The following is a 15899-nucleotide window of genomic DNA, read 5'->3' on the forward strand; positions in this document are numbered from 1 at the left end:
TCGTAACCTCATTCCTTTAGGATTTGAATGCCATTCTTCTGAAATATAACAATAGTTCAGATTCAACACCAGCAGATAGTAGCCAATTTCAGAGTTGTTTTTTCAAAAAAGTTAAAATCTCCAATGGCCTCAGCACAAACATTTCACAACGTTCCACATGGAACTTGAAACTTGGTGCAGTTACACTGTTCCTAGGCTAAGCTGTTCCTTATTTGCATTTCTCTTTCAGATATTTGTCTTGCATAATCAAAGCAAAGCCCTGGGAGGTTTGAATTCTGTCCATTGAGTAATTTCGACTGTGGGTCCAAGTTCTGTAGTGTCAGAAACTGTCTCCTGCCTGCATTCCTCCCACGTTTGTTGCCGAAAAGCTGCCGTTGCTGTTCCTGTGCTCTACCTTCCTGAAGGCTAATCGGGCCAACATGATGGTGAATGTAATACTCAGCACAAAAAAATGCATGCAAGGTCAGAAAGACCAAGAATTAAAACGGAAGGGAAAAAGGCTGAAACTGGAGTTCAAGATCTCAATAACAGGAAAGCCAGACTTCTCCTCAAAATCCAGTTAGGATTTGTGGATACGTGGTTTCTTCGAATTTCCTTTTGCTATTGTAACCTTTAGTTCAATGAAGGCTTGGTCAGGCTCCAGCCTGAACCCTTCTCTGTGATCCTGCTCAGAGAATGATAAAATACTACAATAGCTCTCAGTGAAGGAAGTTTTGCTCTTAACAAAGTAGTGGGGATGTGGAGAGAACCCCTGATTAAATCCCACCTCTTTGAGACAGATTTGTGAAAAACGCGTAAGTGCCAAGAGTTAGTGTCTCCAGGGAAGTGAATTCCACGCTCAGTGCAGGGAGCAAATCTCCCTCCAGTCTCAACCCACGTTTTCATAGGCTTTGCCACTGTAGTAAACATCTGGGAGACATCTGCTATAAAATGAAGGCTGACACTGTAAACACTTGTATAATCCAAAAATGTCTAGTTGTCTCTGCAGAGTATTGCCACGGAGTAATTTTGTTTCTGAAAAGAAAGCTCTCAAGTCTTTCCCTGTCATTAGCCCTTTGAAAGGAAGAACCGGAATCATTCATGAGGTCTGCACTGCCTTCGAATAAACCGGGAGGAGAGAGTGCCCACTGTTCCTTCCTTAGAAATCCACTTGGGAGCCCTTTAAGGCAAGAGGGGAAAAAATTGCTATTTAGCATTTGCAGGCTGCAAAATTGCCTACTGAGGGTCTGAGCTCCAACACGGTTGTTTGCCAAGAGTAGGAAATATTGTATTGTATTGTAATGCCAGGCACAGGAATTTACAGTTGACCACTGGCATGCTTATGGCTTGCATATGATACACAATTTTTTGCTGATTATTGCTGAGCACCATGATCAATTACATTAATTTGCCAAGGAGCCTACTGTTGCTGTTGATAATGACAGGCAGCTCATGTATCTGCCAGGACTAGATGGCAACTTTTTGTCTTTGTCCATCTATTTCATGCAGTCTTCAGATCTTTTCTGTATCAGTTTAGCTTATTTAAATGTAGAGGTATTTAGTTGTCCCAGAGAAAAACCTTCGCTATCAAACTTACCAGTGTCTTGCTGGATGTTTTTCACTATGTCAAACTTTTTCTTTCCTTCAGTCCCCAGATACCAAATTAGGGAAGATGAAGCATCTTGCTTTCAATTAGGTGAGAGATTGTGGTGAGTCTAAAACAATGTTCTCTTTTTCGGCCCTCCCTTTCCAGAAGCCCAAATCCAGAGTCTGTGGCTTGCACACAATTGCATTGCTTATGTTATGCGAATGGTCTGTAATCCTAGGTTCTCATTCTGTCCCTTTTGCTAGAGTTTTGGGAGGCTGCCTTGGAATTGCTGCTGTTTGCTCAGAGAATCTTAAACTGGGTTTATCTTCAGTTCCAGGAAGGAATTGTTTATTATTCAAGTTCTAAGAATGAAAGCTAATGATGAATTTTTGTAGCTTTGGCTATTTGTGTGAACTACCATGCTGGAGAAGTGCATGTGGGATTTAGGCTTCTCTTTTTTTTTTTCTCTCTTTTTCTTTTAAATACCTATGGATGCTAAATCATCAAGGTACTAGTAAATGCTAAATATAGCAAATTTAGGATCATTCTGAAACTCCTGATGAAAGTATGAAGGTTTGGTATGAAATTCTGGTCCCACTGATGTCTGCTAATTTCATCCTGCCATTATATTTTTGTACTAAGAAGGAAAAAACAGGAGACCTTCAGAACTACCTAAGTTAGCTGTTGCTGCTATTCACAATGGTCATAGTGGGGAGGATTGTCCCCTGATAGCACAGGCAAAAGCTGGAGCAAATTAGAAAGGAATTTCCAGCCTGGAACAGAATCAACACCTCTCAGCCTACTGAAATTTGTCCCCATTATCCCTATTTTGCTAATTAGTGAAATGACACTAACTGGAAAAATTACGTAGTTTGTTTCTGAACTTACTTAATTTCACTCAGATTTTTAAAGGTTAATTTAAAGTAGAAAAACACTATTGTAACCACTGAAGGAAAAGAACAAAATGAAATTACCATTACCCAGGTAACAGGACTAGAAATAGACGCTGTATTAGTCAACTTTGCATCTACTCCCTGCAGCTTGAACTCAAATGCAGATCTGTTCTGTTCTGAGCACAGCAGTGGCCTGACTTCCCACTGCTCTGTGTGCAGATTTCCCCAGGGAATAAGCAGTGTAGCGACAGAGCTTTGCCAAGCCGATTTTCCTGAGCAGTGGGAGCTGAAGCAAGTGACTCGTGACTGCAAGACGACAGCATGTGATGCAAGACACACATAGGACAAGCTGCCTAGAGACGCAGTTCATGACTGAGAGGTTTATTCCCACTGCCAGGAAGGGCCTTGTTCTTTTCCAGCTGTTGCCATGTGTCTTATAAAACAAATATACGTAGCGGGGCATTTCTGATCCAAAATCTGTATTGAACAATTTTGAAGGTTAAATATTAAAACCCAGGCGCATAAGTGTCTGTAAAATCAAAATATTCAAAGCAATGAAGTAACACTGATTTCTTCACTCTTTCCCCTTGAAAAGTGAAGCAAAAGTGGAAGAATTTGTATGCATTTCTGTAAAGCTATTATCATGACCACGTGCCACATTGCACTGGATTGGCTGTAACTGCTTGCATCTCCAACATCTTTGCTTACTGGAGCAGAGTTTTGGTCTGCAGCTACAGTGGCGGCAAAGAAGTACATGCACTTACCCTGCTACCTCTTTAATGCCGGTGAATGGTTATTCAGGGACAAAAAGGGGTAACTGGGATTAAACTCCTGATAATAAACAGTTACTTTTCCCCAACAGTAGATAGTAAGTGCAATAAGACTGGATCCTGAAGGCGTAAGCATGAGCATTCAAGACAAAACTGGAAGCTGATCCTAAGCACTGTAGCTCCCTCAGCCACCCTAAGGAGGCCTTCTGCTGTCTTTTCATTCACTTCAACCATCTTGTTAAATGGACACTGGAACCAAAACGTGCATCAGCACTAAACAAAATATTTATGTACAGTTACTGTAGCAGTATAAGGGGTGCTTTAGCTTAGAATTTCCCAGCAGAGTGGTCTTGCATTTGTTTTGTTTTGTTTTAAAGAGGCGTGTTTTTAGGTTTCTGAAAGAGATGGGGATCAAGAATGACATGCTATACAGTGCTGTTCAACTGTGACAACTTGTGACAGTGATACAGCATTTTAGAAAGAACTTTGTTATCACTGGCATGTCTCTCAGCTTGACACCCAGTCCTGTGCATGTTTTTCATAGCAGCAGTTCCATTTACTTCAATAAAAAAATTGACATGAGGACTGCAAGACTCGTCCAGACATTTGGAGGCTGATACATTGCACAATCTCCTCCCTGAGGCCCCATTTTGCAAAAATGCTCAGAATATACTGTTACTCTTCTGATCATGTCATCTCTTAATACATAAAATTACTTTTTTTTTTTTTTTTTTACCTGGCTACAACACCAGGCTACTTTGCGATGTGGGAAAGACTGTACAGGTCTTTGTTCTGCAAGTTTCAAAGGCCATACAAGAAGGGAGAACCCAGCAGTTTGCATGTTTGAATCTGGAGCTACAGCATTACATGTACCACTTTCATTATTTACTGCCTGTTATGACAACTGTTTCTATACTGTTTAAAGAAACTGGAGCATCTATGAGTACTGCTCTTTGCATGATAATCGCTAGTGGAGTCCCCGTGGATCTACATCCAACAATTTTTCTGCAGGCTGTTTTTTCACCAAAGCTGAGAGCATGTCGACCTTGCTAGTTTGCAGTTTTATTTCACACTAGGTTTTGGAGAAAGAGCACTGATGGGTGCTCTTTTTGTACTAGAGGCAGCAGTCCCACCTGCCTGTCAAAGGGTTTAGAATGGACTTTCTAATTCCCCCATGCAGAACAGCTTTGGTAGCAAGATCAGTTTTCAATAGTTTGCTTTCTTTTGCTGAGAATATAGCTCCTTCTCTGCCATTATTGACAATTACTGATGTAGTTAATAATTTTAATACAGGCCAAGTGAAAATTTGGTGTGAAACAAGAATAATGGCCCACTTTTACATCAAATGCAGCTAATACTTTATCACTGTTGCAATCATAAATTGATACTTTACAATCTGTTTTATCAAACGTTCAACTGACCAGCAAAAATCAGTGTCTTAAATACAGATGGTCTTCTGATTGGGGAGTACACAATTACTACTCTCTCCTGGTCCAATTTTGACACCATGAAGGCTTGCTGAGAAAAGGAGAGGCTATCAATAAAACTTATAACATTCACCTTTTATTTTCTGTTGATGCCTGTGATGATTTAGAGAATCCATATACAATTTACAAAATCTGATATAAGACCCTCTCTCTGTGCGTCTTTTGTCAGGCTGAGTGTGTTATATTCGTGGCAACCCCATCTCTTTTCTGTTGTGCTTACATAGAAAATCTGGACTTTGGGAGGCCTTGGTATCTAACACAGTCTGTCTCCCGTCCCAAAATGAACTTAAATATAGCTATCAATATTTATAAAATATATCTCTTGCACTAGTTATGGAAAAAAAACAAACGAAAACAAAACAAAACACAAACAACTGAAGATAAAAACTCATCAGTCCTACAAAGCAATCTCTTCCTGTGTTTTTCATAATCCTTTGCATAATGGCAGTAAGTCCTCCATTATGGACATCAGTTTATTCCCTTCTGCTCCTTCGTAACTCTGCGTTATATGTATTTGTCGACTGTTATTAGAGTTGTGCTTTCATGAAACTAAAACCATTTCCTCCTAGATTATATCCCCTAAGCCTTGGATCCTTCTTACAGCCTCTCGCATTGTTCAATTCCTTCATTTTGAATGAAATGCCTTTCCAAAACCTTGGCAGTACTCCACCAGATACCCTACCAGTCCTAAGTTTGCTGCAAGGTTTACTTCATATGTCTTGCAGACTACATTGTTGTTTATGCCATCCAAAAGGTGACTACCTTGATTGCAATATTGTGACATTGTTGACCCATGTTAAGATGGTTATTCACTGTAATCTCATGGTTTCTTCATGAATAGCAAGCTGGAATTCCAAAGGGTAACAACACAGACCTAGGAAGGCAGAAGCCTGTGCAAAAATGGCCCATAAAGTTGTTTGTCCTGTCTGGTCAGGAGCAATGAAGGGAAGTAAAGATGTGTATCTTCCTGGATTGCTGGCTGGTCAACTGTCATGTGTATTATTGCCTCAGGTCTGTCGTGGGGTGTCTTGCTTTTTGGTGCACGGACAGGCTGAGCAGAAGAGAGGGGGAGATGTGAGAAAGGTTTAGGGGAGTTGTAGAAGGAGAGCATAAGAGGAACAATGAACATTTGTGGAAGAAACATTTCCAGTTACTGATAAACTCTGCTTTTTCTGACTATCCTCTCTCTTGATCACATTACGACAATCTACTGCTCAAAGTTCATGATTTCCAGAAAATATTCTGCTCTGCCCAAGGAAAACTGGTTTGAGAGGTCAAGTTACCTTAAGAAATGAACCGTAAAACTCCATGCACAGTATGGTGACAAGGTCAGGAGCTCGAGAAGGTATCATCCCAGCAGCAGCTGTAGTAGGAAGCCTAGGACAGCTTCTCTATTGCCTACATTTGATCTAACCTGTCCTGCCTTTTTCTGTTTTCCTAATGAAGCCCTTTGCCACACATTGAATGGTTATTTGCTCTTTAAATAGTTCTAGGAATCCCCTTTGGAGGAGTACCCTGGAGTTATTTTATAAAAAACAGAACAGATTTGAGAAGGACACCATTGCAGAATGCATGATGACTATTGAAGTCTAGCTTCACTTTTTTCTGAGAAACACACTATTTTTTTTTTCCTTTTCTGAGGAAAGGATCTAACTTCTTAAAGAATAAACAGGGGAAAGTCTGTTAAAAAACACTGCTTAGAAAGTGGGTACTTGCATTTAGATGAGCTGCTTTCTGGAACGGAAGAATTGTTTTCTTGACTTTGTTTCATTGTGGCAACATTTTTAACATATAGACATATAGATTCCCCCATATTTTGAAAAATGTTGGGGCTGGATACTGTTTAGTCTCTGTGACAACCTTGAAGCACCCCCCCACACCCCAATTAAAACAAAGGATGATGTTATGCCTTAAGCATCGAGTTTTTGATACTTTGGGTGGAAAAGATAGATGGCTGTGGATGCAAACACCTTGTATTTTGTTTCCCAAGGTTTTGTGAAACAAAACATAGATTTTTAAGATAGAAGTAATTAACAGTGTTGGCCTAATTGGGATGATAGAAATGAGCCACCTGTTGGACAACCAATTACCAGAAGGAACCACAAACCAAGAGCTATCCCTGATGGGCAAAATAACTCACTTCTGGTCAGTACTGTGAACTTTTCCCTAGTTTGAAGACTCCAGACCGCGCTCCAGAAGAGTCTTCCTAATTAGCATGAAGAGTGAACAGAGAGAGGAGATGAACTGCCCTCTCCAATCTTGCATGTAAATGAACTGGGTTATAAAACAACCTAATGCATCACATTAGGTGGTGGCACGTACCAAAATCTTCAATGTGTCCTCCCCCTCCAGAGGACATTGTGGGACCGATCGACCTGTGGAGCCACGATATCTTACTCTCTCTCTCTGACATCTTAGTCTTCCTTCTCTCACTCTTTTCCTTCTTCTTTAACATATAAAGGTAATAAAGTTCTTCTGCTAAAGTCTTGTTAAACTTTGTAATATAATAACATACTTTTGCCAAGTCACTAATTGCTGTAATTTGTATTCCACCAAGTGCTTTTAGTAAATTCATAATTTAATTGGACCTCTCGAGTGACTGTCTGTCATTCATTTTGCATTATCACGCAGAAATACCCAGAGGTAACTCAGACCTGATCTCACTTGGTGTGAAAGGGCATGCATCGCATTCAGAGTTAACACATCCTTAATCCCACCTGATGGGATGGGACAGTCATCCCCTTGCTTACTTTTGGTTGTCCATGCAGGTTCTACTCCTTAATCCATGAAAAAGACTTCAATTTTTACAGCTTAGAGCGCAAAGGGAAGCTTCAGATGTTCCTCTGGGGCATGCATAAAGATTGCTAGGAGTACTTGGCTTTGTTGGACCTTTCAGAACATTAGGAAGAAGGTAGCAATCCTGCATAGAATGCGTTTCTCCACTTGTTTGGAGAAACAGCATGCGTTCCCGTGTAGCAAACACTCTTGCACTCCAAGCAGCTGCAGAGGAAGGCATTTGTGCCCTCCCTGCCTTTCTCATAGACCTGATCATTCTCTATAACTGCCTGAAAGGAGGTTGTAGTGAGGTGGGTATTGGTCTCTTCTCCCAGGTAACAAGCCATAGGACAAGAGGGAGTGGGAGCTTTAGATTGGATCTTAGGAAATATTCACAGAAAGGGTTGTCAGGCACTCTAACAGGCTGCCCAGGGAAGTGGTGGAATCACCATCCCCGGAGGTGTATAAAAGACATGTAGATGTGGCACTTAGGGACATGGTTTGGTGTTGGACTTGGTAGTACTAGATTAATCATTGGGCTTTATGCTTTGAAAGGTCTTTTCCAACCTAAATAATTCTGTGATTCTCTGCTTGCTACCCATGCCATAGTTTCCTCACTCAGGTGTACAAGCAGCCTGGTACCAGCTGTGCTCTGCTATGTGAGACTTGCCTGGTCCTATTCCTTGCTTTGCCCAGTAGTGCTGTGCTAGGTGCAGGAGTAGTGGCTGTACAAAACCTACAGGCAGGCATTGATAAACATATAGGCTGTGCTTTCCTCCTTGGGGGGAAGAACTTGCTGCAATGAGAATGTCAGACGTGCTTGGACAGTTTTTGGAAAGAACAGCTTTATATGCCAGAATACTCCCTGGCATCTCCTTTGGATGATATATCATTATCAGGAAGGGAAAGATACAGTTGGCAAAGGCACTGCAGAGACAAATCATTAATGTCACTGCACAACTGTCCTAATTGAGGCCCAGTCTCCCCTGAAAACACTGTGGAACCCACAAGGTAGATCTTGAGTCATTCCTGAAAGGAACATACGCCAGTATGTATGTATCATATGCTTACAAGGTCAAAGTGGAGCATTAAACCCTATTGCTGGGAAAGGCAGAAATTCATAATTTGCCAGCCCTTAAGTGTTTTCATATAAATTTTCTGCCTCAGATTCATTTTGGGTTAAGAGAGAGGACAGAGGGAATGAGTATTAGGTAGAACCATTGAGTCATGTCTGGAACAGTCCTGCAGAAGATGCAGAATATCACCCCCTGATATTTTTGGCAACTTTTTTTTTTTAAAAGATTCTAACATCTTAAGCTCTGGAACCCTGGATTTCTTATTTGAGGGAAGATGATGCTTTCATGTCAAGAATGTGCATTTTGCTCAACTTATGAAAAGCAGCCCCAAATGTAACACAGTTCTGTTAGCCTTTCTGAGAGAGGAAAAAAAAAAAAAAAAGAACTCATTGTCTGTGCTCTGTTAAGATTTGCTTTAAATTCTTCAGAGTTTTGTGTTTTTAAAATCAGATTTGACCTGCAGCTGCCAGTCTGGACTCTCAAGTATCCTGTCTCATCTCAGCACTGCAAATGGAGCCTTCCCTTTTCCTCCCCTGTGAGTTCAGAAAATGTCAACTTCAATCAGGTTGTCTGATTTGGACCAGACCAAGCCATGTGTAGGTGGGGAGAGTGCAAATGGGTCAATGAGTTTGAAGCAGGAGAGGAAGAAGGGACAAAAATGACACTAGGTTAAGAGTGATCACTGGAAACTGAGACTAGATAGTCAAGGACATGGACTTGAGAAATATAGGATGGGAGGGGAGGGGAGGGGAGGGGAGGGGAGGGGAGGGGAGGGGAGGGGAGGGGAGGGGAGGGGAGGGGAGGGGAGGGGAGGGGAGGAGAGGAGAGGAGAGGAGAGGAGAGGAGAGGAGAGGAGAGGAGAGGAGAGGAGAGGAGAGGAGAGGAGAGGAGAGGAGAGGAGAGGAGAGGAGAGGAGAGGAGAGGAGAGGAGAGGAGAGGAGAGGAGAGGAGAGGAAAGGAAAGGAAAGGAAAGGAAAGGAAAGGAAAGGAAAGGAAAGGAAAGGAAAGGAAAGGAAAGGAAAGGAAAGGCTAGTTCCTAGTTCCAGACAGGCCTAAGTTCCGTGACTGGAGTGTCAACAGAAAAGATTCTCTCAATATGTTACTTCTTTTGCAACAGATTACTTATGGTGAGGAAAGTATTCTTTCATGTTGCTGAGAAGTAATAATACTATTTCAAGAGTTGATTTAAAGCTATCCACAAAGAAGAACAAGAGGCATGGGGTGTCATTTCTTCTTGTGATTTTTGGCTGAACCTGTGATGGTCAATAATGACAAATGGCCAGAGGAAGATTAAATTCCCAAACACATTAAGTCCTATCTTAGCAGAGTCTTGATGTATTGGAGCACTTGCCAGCCAACACATCTTCTTTTACTCTTTGGCAGCCCTCAGAAGGATTTTTTTTGTATGTGTCAATAACAAACAATTGCAATCACTTCTACAGCTGACTGCAAGGGTGGTGTTCTGTCAGGGCACCCACAGCGTGGGCCGATGTGCCACCGCAGGGTGCTGTGTGAAGCTGCTTGTGGCATCCTCGGCTCCACAGGGCTTTCTGAACACTTGAGAAGGGGAAGCTGTAGCACAGGTGGAACATGTGTGCTGCTCTTGGGCTTCCAGCGTGCTGTGGGAAAGGTGTGGTGGGCAGCACTGAGGTGCGAGGGAGCGTGGCCAGCAAATGGCAATTAGTGCACAGGATGGGTGGCACCAGAGCATTGGGTGGCCAACCCTGTGTGTTCTGGCCAACATTTGGGAATACCTATGGGTGCTGGGAGTGTGCTTGAGGTATCAGGTGCTGTGGTGTTGTGCAGTGAGAACAGGACAGAGGCGAGAACTGGGCAATCACCAACTGCAGGAAGTTCAACAAAGGCAAGTGCCGGGTTTTGCACTCAGGACACAGCAATCCTGGCTGTAAAGACTGGAGGACGAGATAATGGAAAGCAGCTCTGCAGAGAGGCATCTGGAGGTTCTGGTCGATGGCAAGTTGAACATGAGCCAACAGTGTGTCCTGGCAGCCAAGAGGGCCACCCGTGTCCTGGGTGCATCCAGCACAGCATTGCCAGCTGGGCAAGGGAGGTGATTGTCCTGCTCTGCTCTGCACTGGTGCGGCCTCACCTGCAGTACTGTGTGCAGTTCTGGGCAACACAGGATAAAAAGGGTATAAAGCTACTGGAGAGGGTCTAGAGGAGGGCTATGGAGTTGGCAAAGGGTTTGAAGGGGAAGCTGTATGAGGAACAGCTAAAGTCACTGGGTTTGTTCAGCCTGGAGGAGACTGAGGGGAGACCTCATGGGGCTACAGCTTCTTCACAAGGAGAGGAGGAGGGGCAGGCGCTGAGCTCCTTAGTGACCAATGACAGAACCCGTGGGAATGTCAGGAAGATGTGCCAGGGAAAGTTTACATAGGACATTAGGAAAAGGTTCTTCCCTCAGAGGGTGGAACAGGCTCCCCAGGGAGGTGTCACGGCCCCAAGCCTGACAGTGTTCAAGAAGAGACTGGACAACACCCTCAGACACATGGTGTGAACTGTGGGGTTGTCCTGTGCAGGGACAGGAGTTGGACTCAATGATCCTTGTGGGTCCCTTCCAACCTAGGACATTGTATGATGGTGGCAGCTGGTATGACATGTGAGACAAGAGAAAGTGGGGTCCATGTGTGTGAGCCGTAGGTACACAGCATTGGGAAGGGCCTGGGAGCACCAGCACACCCAAGGCAATGCTGGGAGCAGCAGTACTGGGAGCCCTGCACCGGGGAGACGTGGGCGACAGTGTCGTAGTGCCTCCGTGGGTGTCAGCGATCACCTGGCGGCTGGGCGGGCGCACCAGTGCCTGGGGGGCGGGGGTCACAGTCCTCCCTCTGCGAGGGGTGGGCCGGGGGTCACGGCACGGTGGTTGCCGGAGGGCTGAGGCAGCGGCCCGGCCGGCCAGGGGCTGGAGGGCTCGGCCATGCGGGCTCTGGGGCCGCTCTCCCTGCGGGATGGCGCCTGTGACAGCAACGGCGCCCGCCGCGCCGCCGCGTGCGGGAGGGGCGGCCTTTGAGACGCGTGACGGCGCGATCCGCGTGACAACGGGGGGCGGGGGCCGCGGCGAGACCTGCAGTGAGAGCGCCGGAGGGGGGCCCGTTCGGTGCCTTTAGTGGGCGCCGCGTTCCTCCCCCCCCCCGCCCTGCCCCGTCGCGGCGGCTGCCCCCTCCCCCGGGCAGTGCGGGCGGCGGCCGTTAGGTGTCCGCACCTACCGCCTGACGGCCTCGAGGCTGTGGCGGCGGGCTCGCGCGCTCCCGCCTCCCGCGCGCTGGGGGGGCCGGGGGGTGTGTGTGACAGGAGGGAAGGGCGAGCGCGTGACGCCCTCCGCGCTCCGCCCCCGCCGCTCCTGCTGCCGGTGTCACCAGCTCGGCCCGGCGCGGGCGGGCGGCGCAGCCATGGAGCCGGAGCGGGAGTGCCGGGTGCTCTCCATCCAGAGCCACGTCGTCCGCGGCTACGTGGGCAACAAGGCGGCCACCTTCCCCCTGCAGGTGAGCAGTCGCGGACCGGGCCCTCCGCCGCCGCGCCTGCCCCGCCGCTGTCCCTTTGCGGGGCGGCGAAGGGAGCCGGGCAGGTGGCGTGGCGGCAGGGCTGATCGGCGGGCTCCGGTGCCCGGGCAGGCGGGCGGGGGGGTGGGCGCCTCCTGCCAAGCGGGGGTAAGGTCAGGGGACGGCCAGGAGCAGCCCAGAGCGCCCTCGTCGCCCTCTCAAGTGCCGGATCGCGGGGCTGGGCGGAGGGAGCCGGGGGCAGTGACCGTCCCGAGTCTCCGCGCACCTCGGCGAGCCGGGGCCGGTGCGGCTGCGCCTCCCGCCGGCTCCACACCGCACGGCACGGCTCGGCCCGCGGCTCCCGCTAACATGTCTTCTCGCTGCTGGCTTGAGGCTGTAGTACGGCCAGCGAGCTTAAAAGGGCGAGGGGGGTGCTGCTGGTCGGTTCTCTGAGCCCCTTGCTGCGGAGCAATGCGAGTGCCTGTGCCTGGCGGCGGGGCGTGTGCTCCGGCACCGGCCGGGCGCTCCCGCTTTGGGGTGTCCGTGCTGCCGGTAACACTGGTACGCAGTTTCGATGTCCCGGGCTGGCGACGGGGAGCTGGGCTCGATGGACCGGTACCTTTGTGCTGGTACTAAGCTAAGCCAGTCTAGTCCTCGTGGGTGGTGGAGCTGGGTCAACCCTCATCCTCTGCCTCTGGGGAAGCTGTAGTAGAGTGTAAGAACCACTTAATGACTACAAGGCTGAGCCAGAGAAACTAGCTTGCATGGCCTGGGGCTTGAGGGTATAATTGGATCTTGGCTTTCACGGCTGTCATGATCTGACTCTAGAGTTGCTTGCTAAGGTCTAACCGATGGTGGGAAAACATCAGTGTGCTTTGGGCTGAGGCTTTGTATGTTTTCGTGTTCTCTCTTGTGAAGTGTCTGTACCATAAGGGGCTAATTTGGGCCCTTACCATGAAGAGGGCTTTGTTCCTTGACAAACATGTGGCTGTATGAAGCTTGCTGTCTAAGAATCTCATTGCCAGAACACAGTGTATTGTGACATCGTTTATCTTGGTGCATACTTAACAAATGGTGGTGTAATCTCACTTGACTAGACACAAGAGATGGTATACCCTGATAAATGATGTGCTTGAGACCAGACCTGCAAGAAGTTAACATCACAACCCCTTATCCCCATCTAATTATAATGTAACCAAGTCTCTTGAAAATTAGTATGTGATGAACGGTGATGTACATATGAAATCTGTGTATTGTGGAAAATCTGTGTATGTGGAGACCCATGCATTAAAGGCTGTCATGATCTGCAGGCCAGGTGCCCCTTCTTTCCTAAGAGAATTATGTCTAAATTGTGCCCCTTTTCCCTGCTTACCTCCTCCAACTATTTTTGTGCTAGCAGAAGGGCACACAGTAGTACTTATTCCAGAAATCTGCAGTCTCTTGAACTGCCGTCTTCATTTTAATTCTGTGTCAAAGGTTCTCTTTTCTGTAACTTACAGTTTCTGTGGCATATCAGCCTCTGTATGGATGTCTCCTATGGCCTGGCAAATTTGTTCTTGTAGAGTGTCTGTAGTTCCTTTACTATGACACTATAAAATTCTGCTGCAGTTAGGAAGTCCTATCGATGTTGTAGCTGGGCTCTGTTTGGGAGGCCATCACACTCACACTGTGTAGTGTTCCTCAGTGAACAGCCTAACAAGAAGTTGCTGGCCTGGGTAGAAAAATGGTGGTTGGGGAACAACTGAACTCTCACTACAGGCTGCGCTTAAAAATCCTATGTAGGCAACCCTTAACCAAACTGTGCTTGCTCGAAAGTTGTTTGAACCCTGGTTTTGGTAGAAGGTCAGATCTAGCAAGTTGCCACCAAGTGAAACTTAATGCTTTTTATGTTTTGTTGAAACAAGGAGAGGAATTACAAAGCTGAGTCTCTCTCTCTCTATGTATATACATATAAATGAAAGCTGATGCTAGTCTTGAGAATGGGTGCAAATCTGACATGCTTATGTTATTTCCCGTTCTCTTTTTTGCTTTGATCATCTGAACCAATAGTGGTTAAATGAGGCTTCCTTCTGAGCTCATCAGTATTGAGTTTGCCAGGCAAGATGTATGTAGATACGTGTGTGTGTCCATGGGAGGTCTGATGGGCTGAAATTTTGGCAGAACAGTTCAGGAATCTGCATTTGGAGAGCAGCAGCCAAACAGAAAAGCAGATGGGATTTCATCTGCTATTTGCAGACTTCTGCAAAAATGTCAGTCATGTTTGAAGGACTTCATCTTTGGTAGAAGTCTATGGCACTATTATTTATTAGCAATAGACAGTGCACCACTGTGCTCAGCAGAGAACTTTTTAGTGTCTTCTTTTAACTAGTTGGGTTTACTTTGTCAGGCTTCTGTTACACTAAAGCTGAAGTATTTAAGTATTTCAAGAGTAGGTGTGTGGAAATACTTTCTCTGTGAAGTATGTGGTAAATACTTTCTACATAGCAAACAGCAAAAGAGTTAGACCATATATTAGAGCAGTTATAATAATGGAAATAATGTAACTGAGTGAGAAATGCTAGAACCCTTTACACCATTTCAAGATAAAATATAGTTGTTTAAGTAATTTGTTTAAGTAGTTTGAGGTTCCAGGTTAACTAATAGATCTTAGGGGAAATGCATGTCTGGATTTTCCAGATAGCACAAAGCCAGGAAGTGAACTGTCCGCACCTGTGCTTTGAATTCTGCCGTGTCAAGAATTTAAATAGGTTTTACTTGCATGGTTTTACTCTCTCTTTGAAAATTCTAAACGTGGTTCTGAATTGCTTTTTATATAGTCATATTTTGCTTTACAATTGTGTAACCTGAGCAGCTTTTGGTATCAGGAGATGGTTTAGGATTGTCAGACTTTGAGAGCAAGAGCAGTAGGGCATACTTTAACTTATGGTGTTGCCACTGTCAGTCAGATAAATTGTTTTAAAACATCAAATAATGTTTCTCCTACTTGACTAAGAGTTGTCATAGTTTTTATGACATAAAATGTATGTTTTCACCATGCCATTCAATATTACTTTTTTCCTATGCGTTTTCTTCCTTAGAGGGATCTCTTGTTAGTTTTAAATAGCATTTTAGCTTACCTTTCCCGCCCCACCTTTTAGGTAGGTAGAGTTTAGCAATAAGTGTGAAGTTCTGGCAAGCAAAGAGTTACCTTCCTTCTCAAACCACAGAGGGAATATACAAGGGCAAGCTCATTTCTGTTCTGCAGAGATACTTCATTCTGACCATCAGGAAAATTTTGGTAGACAGGTGAATTTATGACTCATATACTACACCCATCATAAGATCAACTCTTGTGATTGGGTATTTCTGTCTGTATATTCAGTCCTTTGGGTCTCTATGAGTTTCCAAGAAAAAGATTTGAAAGTACAAGGAAGAGACAGAAGAAAGTTCCAGCTGATTTCACCTGGCCACTGGACATCGGCATTTGGTTGCCACTGGAGTAGGTTATACTCCTGTCTGCAAGCCAGAAACTGTTGGAAATAGTTGTCTGTTCAGGCATTAATAATGGCAGATGATTCTCATTTTTTGCAGTAGTCTTCAGTGATTCTTTCATGCAAAGAAAGAGTAAGTATCCATTTTTTAGCTCCTTCTTAATTGTAAAAAAGATAGGAAAACAACTTTGGTCAGCACAGATAGTAATTTCTTTTATATTTAAGGATAGTCTTGAACTGCATTATTCAAAGCCAAGGGTGTAATTTGCTTTCTTATGCTGAAATCAAAGCCATTATCAACCAGTCTTTAATGATTATGTGCTGCCCTAGCAAAAAAAAAAAAAAAAAAAAAAGGCTTACT

The 15899-nt window shown here is 45.2% G+C and overlaps 1 protein-coding gene across 1 annotated transcript in view; it reads left to right on the top strand.

Moving 5' to 3' along the window:
* Positions 1–11778: 11778 nt before the first annotated feature.
* PDXK (pyridoxal kinase) overlaps positions 11779–15899 on the top strand; it is a 49210-nt gene continuing 45089 nt past the window's right edge. The window contains exon 1 of the mRNA XM_065860829.2: positions 11779–12071. Coding sequence (XP_065716901.1) covers positions 11979–12071 — 93 coding nt within the window. The 5' untranslated portion in view covers positions 11779–11978. The remainder of the gene's footprint in view (positions 12072–15899) is intronic.

Source organism: Patagioenas fasciata, chromosome 1 (genome assembly GCF_037038585.1).
Source record: "Patagioenas fasciata isolate bPatFas1 chromosome 1, bPatFas1.hap1, whole genome shotgun sequence".
NCBI classification, from domain to species: Eukaryota; Metazoa; Chordata; class Aves; order Columbiformes; family Columbidae; genus Patagioenas; species Patagioenas fasciata.